Raw genomic sequence first — 21,824 nt, 5'->3', positions numbered from 1 at the left:
GTAATAGAATTTTTTCATTTCTCAAAATAAAAGAAAAAACTTTCATTAAGAATGCTTCAACATGCTGTTCCTAGCTATATTACATCATTTTTATAGGGAAAACCCATAAAATTCACTTCTTCATTACTTCCATGGAATACAAAAGTCCCGAAGGACTTTGTCTACGTTCATGCTAAACATCAGTGAAACAGTTCCCTCTCTAGCTTCTGAAAGCATAGTCTATAATAGTCTTTGCTACTCATTTACCCCTGTACTGAGTTGATCAGTGTTCCCCACAAAATTCATGTCCTTCCCAGGAACCTCAGAATGTGATCTTAGTTGGAAATAGGGTTGTTACAGATTTAATTAGTTAAGGATCCAGTGTGACCAGTGTCTTTATGAGAAGAAGAGTCACAGACAGCACACAGGGAGAAAGCTGTATGACAGTGGAGGCACAGATTGGGGCGATGTGCCCACAAGCTAAGGAAGGCCAAGGGTTGCGGGCAGCACTAAAAGCTAAGAGAAAGGCATGGAACAGATCCTTTCTTAGAGCCCTCAGAGAGAGCACGGCCCTTCTGACACCTTGACTTCAGACTTCTAGCCTCCAGAACTGTGAGAGAATAAAAGTCTGTTGATTTAAGCCACTGAGTTTGAGGCACTTTGTTATGGCAGTCCTAGGAAACTAATACACCCCTTAAGTCACCATCGTTTTCCTTCTGGCTTCAGGATTCTTCTGCACGTGACCTGCTAAAGCCAAATCCAGTCTTTATTTTATTTGACCTTCCTGGACTCAGGCTACTCATTTATTCCCTGTTGTTGCTCTTCCACATCTGTAACATCGCTGGCCCTTGGTTCTCCTCCGCATCCTTCTCAGCCCCTCGCTGCCTCCGACTCGCTGAGGAGTGGCGTCCCTGGGTTCACCCCCTCTCTCTTCTACTCACCCCCTGTTGTGATCTCATCCAAACGCCAGCTCTCCTACCGCCTACAAGCTGAGGACGCCGCACAGTGTCCCCCGCCCGCCAAACCACTCTCCCGAGTTCTAGTTTTTAATTTCCGACTGCCTCCTGGACATTTCCACCTGGCACTTGTACAAGCACCTCAAATACTACACAGCTGAGATGGAAGTCATCGTCTAGAACTCCCTTCTCAAACAAGCCTGTTTCTCCTCCTCCAGTGTGTCCACGCAGGGGCACAGGTCGGACATTCGGCTTCTTCCTGGACCCCTACTGCACCCTTCACTGTGGTCAACAAGGCCGAAGGGTGTTGCCCATGAGGGTTTGGGGACGCCATGCACTCTGTCCGTCCCTGCCGCTGCTTCGGCTCTAGCTCGGACTCTCACCATCCCTGTGACTAGTACCAAATCCCACTGTAAGGCTGCTCACCGGAACTGCTTTCTTATACCACCTTGAAGTAAGTCACTTCCCTGGTCAAACGCTTCAGAGGCTCCTGGTTACCTGCAGGACAATGCCTTCAGCACACCTCGGCTTGGAAAAATAAGGCTTCTTAGCACCTGGCTCTCAGAAGTTTAGAGTGAAGGACTCTAGATTCAATTCCAAAATGCACCATGTGCTTGCTGTGTGGCCTTGGGCAAGGTATTTAACCTCTTTGTGCCTCAGATTAGATTTCTCATCTGTAAAATGGGTATAATAATAGTACCTACCTCATTGGGTTGTCATAAAGATTAAATGAGTTATGTTTAAAGTGCCAGAACTGTGTCCAGCACATGGGAAGTGAGCACTGAACATTAACTGCCAGTTGCTATGGAAACTGCATTCTTCCTCCTTTCCTCCCAGCTCCGCATGTACCTTGTTCTCCAGCCAATCAGAATCACTCTCTCATCATGCTCTGTGTTCCCCTGGTTCCCAGCCTCCACACACACTGCCTGGAATACCTTTTCCCTCTCCCCTCTCAGCCCAAGAACTCAGTGAACATGCTTCAAGATCTCCTCTGTGGAGCTGCCCCTCTGCTGGGGTCAGTCGTACTCCTCACCAGGCCCTCATCAGTTCCTCATGTGTTCCTCTGTCAGAGCACAGATCATACTCAATCATAACAAACTGTCTCCTGCCTCTCGGTTAACTCCTCAGGCAAGGCCTGTGCCTTACTGATCTTGGCAATGCCAGCACCTGGCATAAAGCAGCTCGATAAAAGCTGTAGAATTAAGTATTAAGTAGTACAAGGCGGAGTAGAGGTGGGGTACACATATGTCCTAGGCCACCTGGGATGGTCCAATTTAGGCGATGGTCCTGACATAATTATTAAAGCACCCCCTTTAACTCTTAACAGTGTCTCCACATGCATAATAGATTATAAAGTCACTCTAGGTATTAGAGCTGAGATTCTCTATCTGACCCAATACTTCCTTTGTCTAACGACTATTCTGGAATGCCCCACGAACTATCCTTAAATAAAATTGACAGATAATAGAATCTGAAGAGAATTTCCAAATAATTGATGCAATGCCCTAGATAGCAGGTAAAGAAGACTTAAAATGAAAGTAGCTTAAAATAAAATTATATGTATTTTGATGTATAAATACATATAATTTTATATGTATCTATAAAATACATACAAATATGTATTTATAAAATACATAAATAAATATGTATTTTATACATATAAATATGTATTTTATTTATACATATTTGGGTAAATGACTTGCTTCTGGCCAATATAGTAACAGAGACCAAAATTACCCTCCTACCTCAAAAAACTAAAAAACTGGACAAAAGGCATGAAACAATGGTCTTCAAGACACTGAAATTAAGCAACAAAGGACAGTAACCCCCCAGATTCGGTAAACCAATGAGGTGAGCTCTTCAACTGCCCTGGTTTACTGCCTTGTGGGGCTCCCTGGCCACAGCACACGGAAGGGGATGCAGACAGAGCCCAGGGGTCTCCCTGAGGGCGGAGGACAGAACTGGGGATCTGGGAAGGCCGAGGTGGCTAGAATTCACAGAGCAGGGTACTGTGGAGAAGAGCACTGCACAGAACTGCAGGGAACACTCATCCCCCTGTGTATCTAGCAGAGTACTGACTAGAGCTTCCATGTGAGAAAACTACCTGAACCTGGAGAAAGAACGACCCATGAGGGAAAAGCACCGGGTGCTCACATGGAGCCATGAATAGTGCCTGTTGCCATCAGTTAGAGTAGAAAACCTCAATTCATGAGGCAGGAGTAGAGGATGCAGATGGGTTTTGCCTCAGTAGGGGGCAAACAAGCCCTAGACTAAATGCTGTTCTTACCACCTAATAAAGCCAGATCTGAAAGGATCAGACTCTTTCCAAGTAGCTTAATGGTGTGACAGAACAAAGCTTAAGAATATTTATAGGAATACACATTTATCACATACCCAACAAGGTAAAATTCACAATGTCTGTTATCCAATCAAAAATTCTCAGGGCTGTGAAGAGGCAAGAAAATATGACACAAAAAGATCAATCAAAACCAATCCAGGGCTTCCCTGGTGGTACAGTGGTTGGGAGTCAGCCTGCCAGTGCAGGGGACGCGGGTTCGAGCCCTGGTCTGGGAGGATCCCACATGCCACAGAGCGACTAGGCCCGTGAGCCACAATTGCTGAGCCTGCGCGTCTGGAGCCTGTGCTCTGCAACAAGAGAGGCCACGACAGTGAGAGGCCCGCGCACCGCGATGAAGAGTGGCCCCCGCTTGCCGCAACTGGAGAGAGCCCTCGCACAGAAACGAAGACCCAACACAGCCAAAAATAAATAAATAAATAAATAAATTTAAAAATAAATAAATAAATTAAAAAAGTGAATAATTAAAAAAAAAAAAAAACCAATCCAGAGGGCTTCCCTGGTGGCACAGTGGTTGAGAATCTGCCCGCTAATGCGGGGGACACGGGTTCGAGCCCTGGTCTGGGAAGATCCCACATGCCACGGAGCAACTAGGCCCCGTGAGCCACAATTGCTGAGCCTGCGCGTCTGGAGCCTGTGCTCCGCAACAAGAGAGGCCGCGATAATGAGAGGCCCACGCACCGCAATGAAGAGTGGCCCCCACTTGCCACAACTAGCGAAAGCCCTCGCACAGAAACGAAGACCCAGCACAGCCATAAAATAAATAAATTAATTAATTAATTAATTAATTATTTTTAAAAAACCAATCCAGAAATGACACAAATGATAGAATTAGTATACAAATATATTTGAACAGTTACTGTAACTGGATTCTATATGTTCCAGAAGGTAAAGATTTAGCATTTTAACCAGAGAAATGGAAGATATAGGAAAAGACTCAAATTGACTTCTAAAGATGAAGACTATAATGTGTGAGATTTTTAAAAATACACTGGATGGGATTAATTGCAGATTAGACATTTCAGAACAAAAGACAGGTAAATTTTAAAACACAGCAACAGAAATTACCCAAAATGAAACAGAGACAAAAAAATACTAAAATAAATTAACAGAGCAGCAGTGAGCTGTGGACAACTTTAAACAGCCTCATATATATGTATCTGGAATCTCTGGGGGGAGAAGGGACAGAAAGAATAGTTACAGAAATAAAGGTTAATAATTGTCCAGGGCTTCCCGGTGGCGCAGTGGTTGAGAGTCTGCCTGCCAATGCAGGGGACGCGGGTTCGAGCCCTGGTCTGGGAGGATCCCACATGCCGCGGAGCAACTGGGCCCGTGAGCCACAACTACTGAGCCTGCGCGTCTGGAGCCTGTGCTCCGCAACAAGAGAGGCCACGATAGTGAGAGGCCCGCGCACCGTGATGAAGAGTGGCCCCCGCTCGCCGCAACTAGAGAAAGCCCTCGCACAGAAGCGAAGACCCAACACAGCTAAAAATAAATATAAATAAATAATAAATTTTTTAAAAAAACAGTACAAATAAGTTAAGAAAAAACAAAACATATTCCCACTTAGTTTGAAAAAAATAATAATAATAATAATTGTCCAGATGCTCAGGTAAGACCATGAACTAGTTACACGCTTTCGTTTAAACACGTAGATTACCATGACAGCAACAGCTACAAATGCAGACCATTGCAGAAGGTGATTCAAACTCAAATACCATGGTTTTTTGCCTTGGGTGGGACCCTCTGGTATATTTCAGGATGTTCATCAACCCTAAACCTCACCGGAAAAAATGTCAGTAATGCCTCCCAATCACTGCACCCAAAACACAAGAATCCCTCCCTAGAGTGAGGTGCCACTTCTCTGGGGGCCATTGGGCTACAGTAGACAAGGACCAGCAAACTATGGGCTGCATTTGTATGGCCTGTGAGCTAAGAATGATTTCACATTTTTTAAAGATTGTGAGGAGGAGGAGGAGAAGTACAAATAATAGTAGAAGGAGGAAGAGATGAAATAAAGGGAAAGAGACAGATTATAAGTGGTCCAAGAAGCCAAAAATAAGATTTTGCTGACCCCTGGTCTAGACTCCAGAGGGAAAAGGAGATCACATGGCCCATCCCTGCAAGGCGTTTATAACCTAATGGGGAATGCATCTGTTAGGATTCAATCCGAGAAGCAGAACCATGATAAGCAATATGCAATAAGGGATTTAGTACAAGGATCAGACTTTGTGCAACTGTGGGAGCTGGTGAAGAAGTCCACAGCGGGCTGATGCCTTCGTGCCTGGTGTGGGCCGGAGGTCACTGCAGGTGGACAATGCATCCATCTGGAAGAAAAGCTACACGCGAAGTTGGGGAAAGCAAGGACAAACAGGAACCCACCAGAGCCAACTGCAACCGATGAAGACAAACTAGAGCCTGCGTCTGTCTCTCTCCAGCTCCAATCTCATTGATGAGCATGACCTGAAGAAGCTGATGCCCTCTGCCACAGAGCTGCACATGTGCTGCCCTCTACATGCTCTCACAACACCCTGGGTTAACCCAGCACTGCCCCCATCACACAGTCCTATAGTTGCCTGCTTCCTTGTCTGTGTTCTCGGCTGGACTCCAAGCCCTTGTGGTGAGGGCTGCATCTGTCTTGTTCATTATTGTATGATCCCTTGCTCCTAGCACAGTACTTAACACAGCATAATTGCTCAAGCAATACTTCCTGGATGAACAAATGAAAAATAAATCAACATATCAAGTGAAAATTAAGCTGGGCAGAAATGAAGCAGGTGATTCATTCAAGGGAAGGATGCTCCTGTTATTCAACATGTGCTAATTCTAATTTTTAAGGTGTTGTGGTGACTTCGTGCTATTATGCAGGGCTTCATTGACAGGCAAGAGCAATTCTCATTGTAAACAAGGAGAGTTTGCCCAAAGGCTATGTACTTCACTATGCTGGTCCTTGGGAAGCAATGGTGTACACGCCTGTCCCTCACACCAGAAGGCTGAGCTAAGCTAGGAGGAGACCTACGCTGGGAACCTTCTAGCAGGAAAGAAACAGCATGCCTTGTACATCACCCATATGAGGCAGGAACTAAAGGACGCCCACCATGTAAAGACTGACCAGGACTCAAGAAAAAGGGTATCAGGGAAGGTTCCACCGATACTTAGGGACACATCACAGTTATTATTATCACTAAATAACAGCTGACATTTATAGAGCATTTAGCCCGTGCCAGGCTAACCATTCACATGCATTATTTCATGTAATCTTTACAATGAAATCTATAATTATCACCATTGGATAGATGGGGAAATCAAGACTTTGAGAGGTTGTCTGTCCAAGATTGCAGCGTCAGTAAGAGACAGAACTGGAATGCAAACCAACACACTTTTCATCCAGAGACCCAATTCCTCACTACCATCTATCCTTGAAAACTGGGCTAGTCCCTGAGGAAACTTGAGTCTAAGTTTTATTTTAACAAACAGAAGCTGTTCCCTACAGTAGGTATTTTCTTTTAATTAGGGTATAGTTGCTTTACAATGTTGTGTAGGTTCTGCTGTACAATGAAGTGAATCAGCTATATGTATACTTATATCCCCTCCCTCTTGGACCTCCCTCCCACTCCACCCTCATCCCACCCATCTAGGTCACCATAGAGCACGGAGCTGAGCTCCCTGTGCTATACGGCAGGTTCCCACTAGCTATCTATTTCATACAAGATGGTGTATATATGTCAATACCAATCCCCCAATTCATCCCACCTGCCACCGCCTGTGTCCACATGTCCATTCTCTCCCTACAGTAGGTATTTAAATGGTTTTAGTAAACATTGGAAATCTACTCCAGGATTAAAGTTTCAAAGCTATTGAATATAAAATATATACATATATTTGTATATATCATATACAGATATGATATGTGATATCATATTAATGAAGTGCTGAACGCTATGAATCTGGAAATTCAGACAAACAAGAAATACCTAACAGCATTATGTAAAACACCAGCTGCTTACCAAACAGGTATTGAATGGTTAAGTATGTGACCTATTAATTAAGGTATTAGAATATCCAAATCTAGTTTTACCTAAAATCTCTATTTGTTCTAGGTAAATAATACTTTTTGAACAACTATAATTTGAATAATATTTACATCCATCTAAACTTAAAGCAGAGCCCAATATATGTACCACCCTTTTACACACATCAATATTATAGATACAATAGATTCAAATTAATTTCACGTCTAGTTTTGAAAACGTGCTGGGAATTGTTTGAGATACAAAGACGACTAAAATTTGGTCTCTACCTACATAGGATTCCAGAGATTGGAGGACACAGAAACTTCTGCAAAGAACTGCAGAATGAGACAAATGGTAATAAAAGCCCAATGTACAATGGAAGAATGGAAATGGAAATTGAATTTAGTATGCATACTCATTAAAAAAATAAGGAGCCCCCAAAGTGGGCTACTTTTAATTTTTATTAAACATATTTCTTACATTAAAGTGAAATTTTTTCTGTTCAGTATAATTTCTTTCATATCCTAAGTCTGTTCAATTTAGCGTTATCCTAAAGTGAATTTTCTTCTCATGAGCACACTTATGAGATTTAATGTTACCACTTTTCATTCTAAAATACGTAACAATATAAAACATAAATTTTTTTTTTTTTTTTGGCCATGCGGTATGCAGGATTTTAGTTCCCCGACCAGGGTTTGACCAGGCATCAAACCCATGCCCCCTGCATTGGGACCACAGAGTCTTAACCACTGGACCACCAGGGAAGTTCCTAAAACATAAAATTTTGAAACATAAAATGTCTTTGGAACTTCACCTAAAATTTTAAAGGTGTAAAGAGCTTCATTCATGCCAAAATAAGACTAGATTCAAATTTTTAGATGAAGTATTTGATTGGTAATTTTATATTTCTATAGCTACACGGGAAATAATCTCATTTTTTAAGTTGTAAGAAAATGTGATCTTTACATTTAGGAAAAATTACAAAGCTTTCCCAGATCCATGCTTACCCTAATAATATAATATTTTCTCAACAGTTGACTCTTAAAGGTATCTTAACTAAGCCCTGCCCCTCTACAAACAATATTATTATCAATATTTGCTAGTATTCAAAAGTCTAAATAAATTATCTTATCCCTGATAATATCTTTAAATATCATAAAAATATTGCCTGTAACCACAAGATCAAGAAAGTCAAATTCTTCCACCTAGAGGGGTGGGTTACGGAGGGGGGGAGGGAGACACAAGAGGGAGGAGATATGGGGATGTAGGTATATGTATGGCTGATTCACGTTGTTATAGAGCAGAAGCTAACACACCATTGTAAAGCAATTATACTTCAATAAAGATGTTAAAAAAAAGCCAAATTCTTGAAGATAGTCCAGTTTCTTCAACAAAAACAAAAATACAATTTTAAAAAAAGGATTGATGAAACCTAAAAGGAAGAGACTATAAGAGACTATATCAACCAAATATAATGTGTACCCCTTATTTTCATCTTAATTCAAACAAGCCAACTAATCAAAAACAGTTTTGAGAGAACTGAGAATATTTAAGTATAGCCTGGATAAATTGATCCTATTAATGAATTACTTAGGTGTGGTGATTACTTAGGTGTGGTGATATTGTAGTTACATCAATGGAATTCTTATCTTTTAGAGAAATGTTCAAAAATATTTGTGGATGGAATGATAAGATATCTGGGATTTGATTCAAAATAATCCAGTGGGAGAGGACTGTCAGAGGGTAAAGATGAAACAAGATTGGCCTAACCAAGGGGTACACAGAGGTTAATTATATTAATCTCTTTACCTGTATATATGTTTGGAAGTTTCCATTATAGTAAACTTTTTAATAAAGGAAAAAATAATCACTGCTTGAAATATAGCACAATGTCTCTTATACAACAGATACCTTGAATAACAATAATATAGTCACCTTAATTCTAAGAACTAATGGTCATAAGCATGGTTTTGAATACAAACATAGATATAGGTAGCAAAATGACAGTATCTGAAGAAAAGGAATTCTCTCATGCTTAATTTAATCTCATTGTTCTCTTTGCCTGGAATTGGGAATAGAAACTGCTTCACTGGCTGAATAAATCATAACTATCCCCAAATAGTCTTAATTACTGATTTCAATGAGCATACCCCTGCATTCTAAGGACAAACAAGTAAAGGAAGTTTATAACCAAGTACTTCTTTTATAAGCATTCATTTTAACATATAAATCTTGATTATGTTAAGGTAGCTGAGCAGCAAGAAACCGGTGTTAAACTGATTTTCACACTGGGTCTTCAAAGCCTTTTTCTTTTCCTTCACCTAATTTTCCTGGGTTTTTATTTGGGGGGGGCAAATTTTGGTATTAATAGATAAAACCTCTTTAAGTTCTTTGCACCTAGTGATGTATATGACATCAATGAATGTTTAAACCAGAGAATAATTTCAGTGCTGATATGAAAATTAGGCCATAAAGACTAACCAATTTTTGTAGAAATTACAAGAAGGTGACATTAGCAATTAGAGTAGGATTACAGTTTAGACTGGAATAATATGTTAACGTGGGAAGACATTTCTGAACATTCTTCCTAAGGGCTGGGGGGAATGAGAGCTAGGAGTTCCCCACACTATAAAATGTGAAGGACGGGTGCAAATTCTTAGAAAACAAAATTCGCTCTACCTCCCTCCCCCAGCCTTAGTTAAATCTTATCATCGTTTTGATTCTATTTATCCTAGCGTCTGCTGTTTCTCTAGATTTTCTGCTGTCTGTTATTGCAGCCAAGTCAAAATGAAAGAGAGGGGGTGTCTGGTTTAGGCAGACAGGAGATGAGAGAGGTTCCCGAATCATTCGCTACACTCCGCTGAATACGCAAGGACCATACAGCCGACGTACGCAGGAACGGGGCGAAAGTCATGTCACCGCCGGTGCCAGATCGCACCTGCGCGGGGCGTGCAGGCCACTGACAAGCACCCAGGCTTGCAGCCTTCGACCACCTCGGGGGACTCCAGTCCGCCCGACCCACAGACGCTCTCCCTCCTTCTCTGCCAGGGTCCCCACCTGCACTCCAATTCCTGCCGGCCGGGACCTTCCGACCAGAGGGCTGGTCCTTCCTCAGTCCGGCGTCCCCCACTCCTCCCTCGCCTCTCCCCAGGCCGGTGGCGCCCAACAACCTGGGCACATCAGGGCCCCTTTCGCGCTGCCTGGATCCAGTGCCCTCACGGGGCGCGAAGCGGAGCGCAGGGTCCATATTCCGGAGAGGAACTGTGGCTGGGCGGGGCTGCGCGGGGCAGGAGGGAGCCCACCTCCACCGCCAAGGGCGGGCGGCAGCGAGGAGGCAGCGGCGCTGGGCCTGCAGGCGGTCGGGGTTCGTGGTACCGCCGACGCCTACGCGCAGGGGTGCCTGGGCTGCTGGCGACCATGAGGGGAAAGAGCGAAAGTCCTGCTGGGGAGGAAAAACTCACTCTCAGGACTCCGCTGACTCCTCACGGGCGACCTTGGGTTAAGCGAAGTCCTCGAGTTTGGCGAGGGCCGGGGCACTTGCCAGGGCCGGGCCGGCCGTGACCTTCCCGTCGCTCCGCTCAGGCGCTTCCTAGGGAAACGCAGAGCGGAGCCGGGGCCCTGGGCTACGGATATGACCGTGCGCGGCCTTGGGGCGTCCGGGTTTTGCGGAGAGAAACGCGCTTCCTGGCGCGCGGGGCCGGATCCGGGATCCGGGATCCCGGATCCCGGATGTACGATCTGGGATCGCGGCCCTCTTCCTGCCTGAGCCTCGGCGACCCACTGGAAGCCCAGGCCTAAGAAGGTTGCTGACGCCCACGGGGCTAGTGGTTGGGAAACCCGACAGAGCCCGGTGCCACCGCCCAAGGTCCGTGGGCGAGTTTCTTAATTTCTCTAAAGCGCAAATTTCTTATCTGTGTAATGGAGATTCCATAGTGTCTTCTTCATTGGGTGCTGGGAGGGTTAAAGGGGAATCCATTGCCCCGCTGACAGGGAGCAGGAGATAAGGATTAGCCGCTACTGTTACTATTATTAGTGTTATTATTAGCGGGCTGGACCTGAGGGAGAGTCACTTTTCCTTGTTTCTCCTTCTGCCCTCGCCCGGCCTGTCTGTGCCTCGCAGCTCTTTCGCACTCCGCTCCAGCCCTTAGGCTCCACTACTCAGGCAGCTCTGGACGCTTCCAGTCAACCCGGCCTCAGGAAGACGATCCCGAGGGTAGGAGACGACCCCTGATCCTCTAGTCCTTTGCGTAACTCGGAAGCGCCGCGCACGCGGGGGCTTAAAATGGACACGCGTTCTTGTCCAAGCCTTGGGCCGAGGCCAGCCGCGGGGCGGACAGAAGCCCCGGACCGGAAGGCGCCCTGACGCCCTTACTCCGAACCCCCAGGGCCAGGCCTGGGAACCAGAGCTGCGGCCTCGAGCTCGGCGCGGTACAGGACGCGACCCGGCCTGCTCACCGTGCCGAGCACCACGCGCCCTCGGCCCATTCCCGCCGCGGGCCGCTCCTGCCCCGGCGGCTGCGCCGCCACAAGGCCGGCCGGAACGCGCTAGCCCGGCCCCGTAGTAGTAGCAGCTGCACAAGGCGCCGGTCCGGTCGGCGAGCCCCAGTGAAGGCCGGAGCTCTCCGCGCGGTCGCGGCGCTTCGTGCAGGTGGACCCGAGCGCCACGTGCGCTAGGAGAAGAACGTTTAATTTACTCTTCGACGGAATCGATATTTTTCTTGAACATTGATCGTTCGGTATGGTTTCATTCGGTAATAATTAGGAGCTTAGGGGCCGGCTTGGGCCGGGATCCGGCCCGCAGTCACCCACGTTCGTGGCTCCGCTGGTCTGGCCTGGGGCCAAGGGAAGGAAGTAAACGACGTCTCCTGCAGGGCGCGCGGGAGAGCCTCAGGGTCGGCTCTGGGCTCATCCGCGGCTGCACCCGGAGCTCGGACGTTTGTTGATCGAATAAATGAACGAATGTAGGCCTGGAGCGTTTCCCCACAAAGGGCAAGAGGAAATTGGAATGTGAACGGGTGTGTTGTTGGCATGAAATAGGCTCCCTTTATATTCTCCCTTGTTTCCAAACTCTTAGGTGAGCCCCACCCCGCAGAATTTGCTAAAAGGATCTTAAAGCTGAGGTGATGAGGGCGAGACAGACTGAGTTCACGATTTGGCAAAGCCTAAGGAGGGAGAGGGGGATGAAGGGGATGGAGGGGGTTTGGAGGATCGCCTGCAAGCCGAGGATAGGGGCCGACGTAGTCAACCGGTGGTGCTTGCCCTGCGGGCGAAGGCTGCAGGTGCAGCGGAGGGCAATTGAATCGGAAGCTCGAGAATGGCGGCTACCAAGGGTTGGGCTTGGGAACTTTCCAGAACACCCTCGGAACGAACTACTGCAAGCCAGGAGTCAGTGGGGGTCGTAGGCAGAAGTTCCGAGTGATGGGATGGAGATGAGAAGCTGGAGTAAAAATGGGCCAATTAAACGGCTGTAAAAATGTGTGTCCCTATATGTTCCCTCCCTCCTGGAATGAGAAATTCAAAACTGGGGCTGAAGAGTAGATGAGGGGGAACGAGCTTCTTACACTCACGGGGGGGGACTTCCTCCAAACCCGTGCGGAATACAGTTCTTTTGAAACGTGAGCCCTGGTCAGGACCTTGAGAGCTGCAGGGTCTCTAGAAATTTGCTTTCTCTGGCGGGAGTATTTCTTGATGGACATTTTCTTCTTGTTTGCCTCCCACCCAGTCACCTGAAACCGAATACAGTGAAACCTTTCTGGTCGCAAAGTCCTTTCAGAAATTTTTTTGAAAGAGAGAGAAAGTTCCTTCTGTTCTAAAGAAAGGGAATAGAAGTTCCTAGAAGGTACCTGACCTGGGAGTTTTTTAAATTGCAAATGTCCGGGATCCGAGTGCTTCATTTGATATTTCCATTTTCTCTGGGCCCTAGTTTTGACATTTCTAATTTTTTAAATTGCCTTTTATTTTTCCCGAATAAACTTTGGCCACTACATCTAAGATTCATGTCATACCGCCCTTCAACTTATTCAGGAGAAAAATCAACGCTTTAGAAAGATGGAAAATAAATGGAGAATATATTTAGATGACCTCTAATTATTTTTCACTTATAGATTTCATACATACTAAATCCCATATTTTAAAAGACAGAATTTTTTCAACTTCAAATATTCGGAAGTTTTAAAAACCATTTTGAAAATGGATTGTTTCTGACGTCTATAATGAATATGAATTGTAAAATTAAATTGTTTAACTGGGAGGAAAAAACTAAGTTTTAAAATAAGTTCCATTTAGAAGGTGAAGTAATATAAAATATAAAATAAACAATGTTGTGTAGTGATTTAGCACTTTATTTAGTCCATATAGTTAGGTTTAATTTTAACACCTCTCCACGGAAGATGGCACATCAGACATACAGATCAGAAATAAATCCTCTGAAATTAAAATTCTACTCATATTACACATCGATTTCAGGAAGACAAAAAGGGCACAAGGATTCTGCGCTGGATTTGGGAATAATACTTGCAGTTTCTAGGGAGTGAAGACGGGGGAAACGTTGTGCATTGGACGATTTATTTTCTTTTTCTTTTAATAACAGAACAAAATGCCCCACTCACGTTCATAGTTCCTCTGGAAATGTGCAAATCGGAAAAGCCTTGGAAGTCACGACTGGAGGCTGGAAAAGAAATGTTCGACGCTGACGCCATCGAACATTTACGTTCAGGTTGTCTTAAGGGAACAATAACCAACTTTTCCTTTGTAAGTATTTCGCAGCGAACCGAAATTAGTGGTTGCTCCGCTGTAGGATGCAGATACACACTCTTGGTCCCGGCTGTGAAAGGTGGAGTGCGCCAGGGCAGGCGGCGAGGAGAGCGTGACCCCGGGCGGCTCCGCCCTCCAGGTTGGCTCCCTGTCCGCCCCAAGGAGTCAGGCAGGTGTGGGTGCTATTCAAAAGGCCGGTGAGGTCCCCTCTCCGCCCGAAAGGGCGACCAGCGACGTCAGCCTGGAGCCCTCTACTCCAGGCTGACACCCCAGGAGCGCCGCGGTGGCGGACAGGTGCCGGCCCAGCAGAGCGCCCTTGCTGGGAGCGCAGCCGCTGGCAGAGTCCTGCTGCTGCTGCTGCTGCTGCAAAATCGTCCGGGCAGCGGATGCGGCGGCGGCGGCGGAGACGTGGAGCAAGGGGGCAGCGGCCTGAGGATGCAACAGGCACGACGGGCGCTGCAGCAGGTGGCAGTAACCCCACGGGGTCGGGGGCAGACTCTGCGCGGCGCCTGTACCAGCTCCCCGGACCCCTTGCAGGATACTCTCGATGCTGAAGGAGGTGCATCCGCCTGCCGGCCGCGACGCCGGCCCCTTGCCCTCCTCCCAAGGCTGGGAGCCTAGCGTGGGCAGCAGCGCCGGAAGGGCGCCGGGGGTCCCCAGATCCGCGCCTTGCGCTTTCCTGGGCGCCTCAGCTACGCTGCCTACGGCCGGGGCAGAGAGCAGCAGGTAGCGGAGGGGATGAGGATGCAGCAGCGCGCACGGGCGGCTCCCGGGAGTGGAGGCGGGATAGGCCCCCGGGACAGGCTGCGGCGGGGCCGGGGGTCCGAGCAGCATGCCCGGGTAGGGGGCATGCAGGGCGGCGGGCGCAGCGGGCAGGGGGAAGGGGTGGTGCAGGTGGGCTCCCGGAGGCGGGTGGTGGCGCTTGAAGCGCTTCCTGCGCCGAAGGAAGCTGCCGTTGTCGAACATGTCCTGGGAGGCGGGGTCCAGGCTCCAGTAGTTGCCCTTGCCAGGGTGTCCCGGCTCCCGGGGGATTTTGACGAAGCAGTCGTTGAGCGAGAGGTTGTGGCGGATGCTGTTCTGCCAGGCGGGGAACTTGCGGCGGTAGTAAGGGAAGCGGCCACTGATGAAGGCGCAGATGCCGCTGAGCGTGAGGCGCTTGTGTGGGCTCTGCAGAATGGCCATGGTGATGAGCGCGATGTATGAGTAGGGGGGCTTCGCCGGCTGCGGGGTGCCCGCAGAGGCCGCCGTAGACCCCGTCGGTGCCCCGAACTTGGGGCCAAACTCGGAGGAGTCGCTTGGGCCGCCGCCGCCGCTCTCGGTGCGCTCTCCGGGAAGCGCACCCGCGCCCGCGCCGCGCCGCGCCCTCTGCGGCTCCGGCTGGTGCAGCTGCTCTAGAAGGCGCTGGCTTCCCTCCGGTTCCTCGTCTTCCTCTTCCTCCTCCTCTCCTTCATCTTCCTCCTCTCCCAGGATATCGATCGCACCGTCTTCCCTATCGGAGCCCCGGAGGCTGCGCGGAGGTGTGGAGCGAAGTCGCTCAGCTCTTGGCAAGTTCATGAAGGAGCAGGTCCTGCAGAGGCCGGGGAGGTGGCGGCTCTGGGTGGGCTGGGCTGGAAGCCTGTGTTAAGAGTGTTCCAAGAAGCAGAGACGCTCGAGGTTACCCTTTTAGGTGGTGTTCTTCTGCTGCCGATTTCTCCTCCTTTCCTACACCATCCGGCGAAGATGCACTTTGCCTTTTATTGAAGCTTCTTCTGAGTCCTTGTGTGGTGGACTCCCCCGTCCCCCTTTATACCCTTTCTTGCCCTACCTCAGAGCGCTCTTCCTTCCTCCCGACGCAGTCCAGTGATGAGGGGTCCTTTGAGCATTACCCGACGCGGCAAGAGCCTTCAGCTGCCCCCTCCTTACACGCACCAGCCAGCAAGGAAGGTGCTTCACTCCTCAGGCTCAGCCAGCCAATTGCGCCAGGAGTTGCATAGGCTCTGTTAATGCACTTTGAAAACCGCGCAAATGAAAAAGGGGGTAGGAAAATGTGTACCTGACAATCTAAGGCCACCTCCACATTCAGGCCTCTCTCCTGAAGGATAAAAATAGGAGCTGGGAGAAGGCGTTGAAATATGTACGGTGTTTGACTGTAAAAGAATGTGTAACAGTAAATATGTTTTTGTGTTTCATAGCTGGTTAGTTACCCACTTTCACTGGTGGATTGTGTCCTCCACCCAGAATGAGGAGCTGAAATATTTTTAATGTTCTTACTACATTCCCGAGCTCAGAGTGGAGCGTGAGAGGGTGTGGCCTTGTCCCTACTACCCCCTACCTCAGCTTCCCAAAATGTTTTCCCTGACTCAAGTTTTCAGAAAAGACTGAAATGTCCTATCATGAGGTTGTGGAAGTTCAAGGTGGAGGGAAAGCAGGAGGGCTACAGAGAAGTCCCCTTCCAGCAGTGATTCTCAACTTCTTTGAACATTTAACCTCAGTATGAAGTAAATTTTATACCACGATCTTGCATAGACTTATATAACTAAAATGAGTTTCATAAAATAAGTGATCACTGATATTCTTTCATTTCTTCTTTAATGGCCATGACCAGCTAAATTGATTTTGCTGCATACTAACCAGTACAAACCCAGTTTGAAATATCCTTTTCACAAAAATGGCCCAACAACTCCAAAGTATACACCCAGTCTGAGACTCCATCTTTCTCTCTCTCCCTTCTTCCTTCTTTAAAAAAAAGCCAACATGAAGCACTTTTTACTATAATAATAAATTCTAATCTTGAAACTTATAGGAGGCAAAAAAGGGCTGCAGTTTCAGTGTCTTAAACTAATTCACCAGGTCATCATTCCTTTCTCACACTGGAGAAGAACAAGATGACAGAGACGCTCTGTTTAAGTCACTGGACATCCTTGGAAGTAACATGATTTTTAGATTGGCTTCAGTTAAATTAGTTCAGAGAATAAAGCAGCAGTGCAGTGCAATATAATTTAATGTGTTATATCACTAGGTATCCTATGATAAAATACTAACAGTATATACTCATAATTTAATACCTACCTACTTGTGAAAAGAATTTGAGGTGGCATCTAATAAAAATTCAGCATAAAAATATTATGCCATTGATTGTTACATAGTAAATCTTCTATTAGAGTTTGTAAAATGACAACAAATTTTCAGTGAGAAATCAGAAAGCCGGCTAATATAACAAAAAATAGCTTAAAGGAGTTAGTTTTCTTCAGGATAAAATTTTGAAAACAGCTTTCTTACAAGTCTTTTTAAAGTCTTATCCTCTATTTCTCAGGTGTTTACCCTCTAAGGCTTCTCAGTTGTATGTAGTTTGAAGTAGAACAAATAACAGAAGTTTTCGAGCCTCACAGATTTGTGTTTGAATCCCAAATTAACCAATTACTACTTGTGTGACCTATTAAACTAAGCTTCAGGAGGGCTGGGACAGGTGTCTTATTCAGCCTTAGATTCCCAGATGCCTCCCCCTCAACCCCCTGTAGGTAAGGCACATTTCTTCCAACAGCATAGGAATCCGATTACCTGGGAAAGGGAGCATTGTTAGTTTTCCTACAGTCAACTTCTATGGGGATTTGGGTTATTTAAAAATGAAAGGAGAAAAGTAAGGGCACTAAAAAAAAAAAAAAACAACTGCAAAACAACCCCCAATGATGGAAGTATGTCAAAGAGGGCACTGGGAGACAAGAAAGAGCTGCCAACGGCCAAAGCTGGGGCAATTAGAGCATCAAAATATAGTATTAGATTATTAACCAAAGTATATTCATGTGTCTATACTGATAAAAAATAGATGACTGAGTAAATTAATACATGGGGGAAAGAGGCAAATCTCCCTTGCAGAAAACTTCCAAATAAATTATGTAGATATTCCACCCTCTAGGAGGTAGAGCATAACCCCCCCCCCAGTCTCTTACTGTGGGCAATGCACAATGACTTCCTTCCAAAGAGAACCATATGAAGTGGGGGGAGGGGGAATAAGTTACCGTGGAGAAACCTGACAAAGGTTTCAGCCAGGTGTCAGGTAATCAATGGCAACATCAACAGTCATAAATCAGGTTGATAGTATGTACCCTTGATATGAGGTGATAAAAGTGGAAGACATGACTACCCATGTAGTCATGGGCGGGGGTGGTGGAGGAGGGTGGATGGATATGGGAATTCCCTTCTACTGTCTGCTCTGCTCCATTTTTCTGTAAATGTAAAACTGTTCTGAAAATTATATTTTATTAAAAAATTAAACAGGAGAAAAAAGGCCTAGTAGCCAAAAAGTAGAAACTCAAATGTCCATCAACTGATGAGTAGATGAACAAAATGTGGTATATAAATAGAATTTTATTCAGCAATAAAAAGAAACAAAATGCTGATACATGCAACAACATGGATGAGCCTTGAAAACATTATGGTAGGTGAAAGGAGTCCAAATAGGCAAATCTAGAGACAGAAAGTAGACAAGTGGCTTCTGGGGAACAGGGGCAGGAGGAAATGGGGATTAACTGCTAATGGATACAGAGTTTAAGAGCTATGAAAATGTTCCAGAATTACTGATAGATAGTGGTACTGGTTGCCACTACCTGTGGATATACTAAAGCCATGAATTGTATACTTTAAAGGGTAAATTTTTTTGCTAATTATATCTAAATAAAATTAATGTACAAAATATATCAATGTAAAAATAAATAGCTGTATCAAGAAAAACTAAGTTGAGTTCTTTGGAGATACTCCAAATTATGGCAAGTAATTCCTTAAGGAAAAAAAGGGTGGGGGGACTCTTTCTGTCCCACCTGATTAATTCTTTAGTGTTGTGTTACTTTGTGCTCATGAAACACTGAAACATTTAACATGGGGTCCAGTGCATAGTGGGCACTCAGTAACATTTGGAGATTACTTCTTTCCTAACACTGAATAGGTTTTTTTTTTCCTGAACAAATCTATCAGGGGGTCATAAACACCATCCATCCCACTTTGAAAACCCAACCTCTCTAAACTACTGGACAGAAAAGAGGATGTCTGATTTCTCTCCATTTCGCTCTGAAAATTAAAGGCAATTCAGTTATCAAACAAGTTGATTCTAATTTTAAATAAGTTGATTCTAATATTAAGACTAATTCTGAGAAAAAAGTCTAGTTCTTCTTTCTCATCAAAGTAGGGCAAGTTGCTAGACATTCAGAGACAGAATTCACTTCTTTCAGTATCACCTCCACAATGTATGGCATTTCTAGAACTGGGAAAGTCCTTTCAAAGAAATCTAAAAATATAATTTTCCACCTACATTACTAATCCAAAGGAGACATTTATTCAATTTGTAGCAAGCAACCAAGCCCACAAATGTTTAAAAGCCTTTTAGCTTTATTTTGTTGATAATTCCCTTCAAACTTCATCATCTATTAGGAATTAGAGACCCTTTCAATCCCTGGTCTTCCCTCACCCCCTGGGCTGACCCTTCCTACAGCTATCTTAAACTCAGTACTAATGTTCTTGCCCCTTTCACTAAAAGCTGGAAAAGCCTAGGAAAGAATCATTTAAGAAGCTGTGCAGAAGCTTGAATATATTATCAAGTCTTGCTGGAAAAGGAGAATTTACATTTACTGAAACTCTATAGTCAGGGTACTTTAAATTTAATCCCTGGAACAATTCAAAGAGATTTGCATTTTATCTGAATTTTATGAATAAGGAAGCAAAGGTTTAGAGAGATTTAGTAATTTATCCTATATTACTCAGTAAACTATAAAGTTACAGATGAACTATGCCTAAACCTTGATTATCATCATTACCATAATCATAATACCCTGAAAATTTTCTATGGTTAGCAGAATAATGGCCCATGTTATTTATTTGTTAGTGATTTCCATTATAAAAATAAAATCTTCTCTTGAGGATATCTATTGGAGGTTCCAAACCCCTCTGAAGTACAGATTAAACCAGTAAGGTCTCTGATCACTGAAAAATACTTCATTTTGGGAAAAATAAGAACAAAGAACGGGGCAATGCATATTCAAAAGAACTTATAAATAACATAAAAATACAGTAAAAAAAAAATCTAAATTAAAACAGTGAGATGCCATTCCATCCAGAATGGCAAAGGTTAAAATGTGTTAGCTAGGTTTGGAAAAAAGGGTACTTTCATACACTCCTGTTTTACGGCAAGAAGGTACAGCCATTTGGGAAGGCAATTTATCAGTATCTATTAAGAACTTTAAATGTGCATATCCTGGAAGCCAGTGATTCCACCCTTACATATCTCTTCCAGAGAAACATTCTCACATAAAAACAAAGAGGCACACATAATGATGTTCACTGCAGCACTGTCTGCAATTTCAAAAACAGGAAACAACTAGTTCATCTGCCACAGTGATCACAACCACATCACTTGTCCAGCTCAAAACCCTTCAGCCACTTCCCAGGGCTTTCAGAATAATCCAAATATTTTGCTCTGTCCTGTAAGCAAAAAGCCCAGCCCTGGCTCACAACTCCAATCCCACCTCCTACCCTGGCTTTCGAACCTTCCACCACGCTTGCCTTCCTCCTGGTCTTCCAGCACACTATACTGGTTCCCACCTAAAGGCCCTCTCCAATACTTGCTCCCTCTGTGTAGAATCTTCTCCCTGACTTTGCATCAATGACTCCTTTTAACTCTGTTCTCAACTTAAAAGCCACCTCTGGCAACCTGGATGAAACTTGAGGTTCATTATGCTAAGTGAAATAAGTTAGAGAAAGACAAATACTGTAGGACTTCACTCATATGTGGAATATAAAAAACAAACTAACAAAATAAATAAATGAGCAAAACAAACCAAACAAAAACACGTGGATACAGAGAGTAGAGCAATGGTTACCAGAGGGGAAGGGGAAGGAAACTAAACTGTATGGAGAAGGATGGAAACAAAATTTTTGGTGGTGAGCACACTGTAGTGTATACAGAAGTAAAAATATAATGTTGTATACATGAAACTTATACAATGTTAAAAGCTAATGTCACCTCAATAAGAAATAAAGTTTTTTAAAAAATGACAATTTTCACCAAATTGTACTATAGATTGAATTCAATTCAGTTAAAATCCTAGCAGTCTTTTTGAAGAAACTGACAAGTTAATGATAAAATTTATATTGAAAACAAAAATACCTAAAATAGCTGTAACAACTCTGAAAAAGATAAACAAGATTGGAATATTTACACTACCTAATTTCAAAACTTACTCTAAGGCTAAAGTTATCAGGACAGTGTGGTAGTGCCATAAGGACAGATGAATGAAAATAATGTCCATGAAGACACACACACATGCCACGTGATTTTCAGCAAAGGTACAAAAAGCTTATTCAAAGGGCAAAAGAGTTTTCAAGACATAACGATGAAACAATTAACTTGAAATGGATCATGATGCTAAATGTTAAGAGCTAAAATTATTAGGTTTCTAAAAGAAAACATAGGAAAGATCTTTGTGACATTGGGATTATCAAAAAGTTCTAAAACAGCCCCACCCCACCAAAAAAAAAAAGCCACTTCTCCTCAGAGAGGCTTTTCATGCCCACTCATTCTAAAGTCAGTTTTGACTTTTATCAGCCTTCTTCAGGCACCTTGTATTTTCTCACTTATTTATGTCCCTCCACTAGAATGTAAGCAATACAAACCTGGCTTTTAACCATCATGTGCAGTTTCAGCCCCAGCACTAATACTGGGCAAACTTGGAAGCTCTCAATGAATGTTTTTTTAAAGAAATGTATTCTATGCTATACTATGAATTTCTGTCCAGCAGTTAA

At 44.7% G+C, this 21,824-nt stretch overlaps 1 protein-coding gene across 1 annotated transcript; it reads right to left on the bottom strand.

The window, feature by feature from the left end:
- Positions 1 to 14,243: 14,243 nt before the first annotated feature.
- On the bottom strand, positions 14,244 to 15,611 carry LOC132367092 (forkhead box protein D4-like 1). Its single transcript, XM_059924849.1, has one exon. It carries the CDS (start codon positions 15,609 to 15,611, stop codon positions 14,244 to 14,246), a length of 1,368 nt encoding a protein of 455 aa, XP_059780832.1.
- Between the last annotated feature and the right edge of the window lie 6,213 nt (positions 15,612 to 21,824).

The sequence above is a fragment of the Balaenoptera ricei genome, chromosome 6, assembly GCF_028023285.1.
Source record: "Balaenoptera ricei isolate mBalRic1 chromosome 6, mBalRic1.hap2, whole genome shotgun sequence".
In the NCBI taxonomy this organism is placed as follows: Eukaryota; Metazoa; Chordata; class Mammalia; order Artiodactyla; family Balaenopteridae; genus Balaenoptera; species Balaenoptera ricei.
The sequence above is the reverse complement of the archived record's forward strand: the minus strand, read 5'-3'. Positions and strand labels throughout refer to the sequence as shown.

Excerpts from the sequence above, each read along its gene's own strand:
- LOC132367092 (XM_059924849.1), bottom strand. The coding sequence starts at position 15,611 with ATGAACTTGCCAAGAGCTGAGCGACTTCGCTCCACACCTCCGCGCAGC.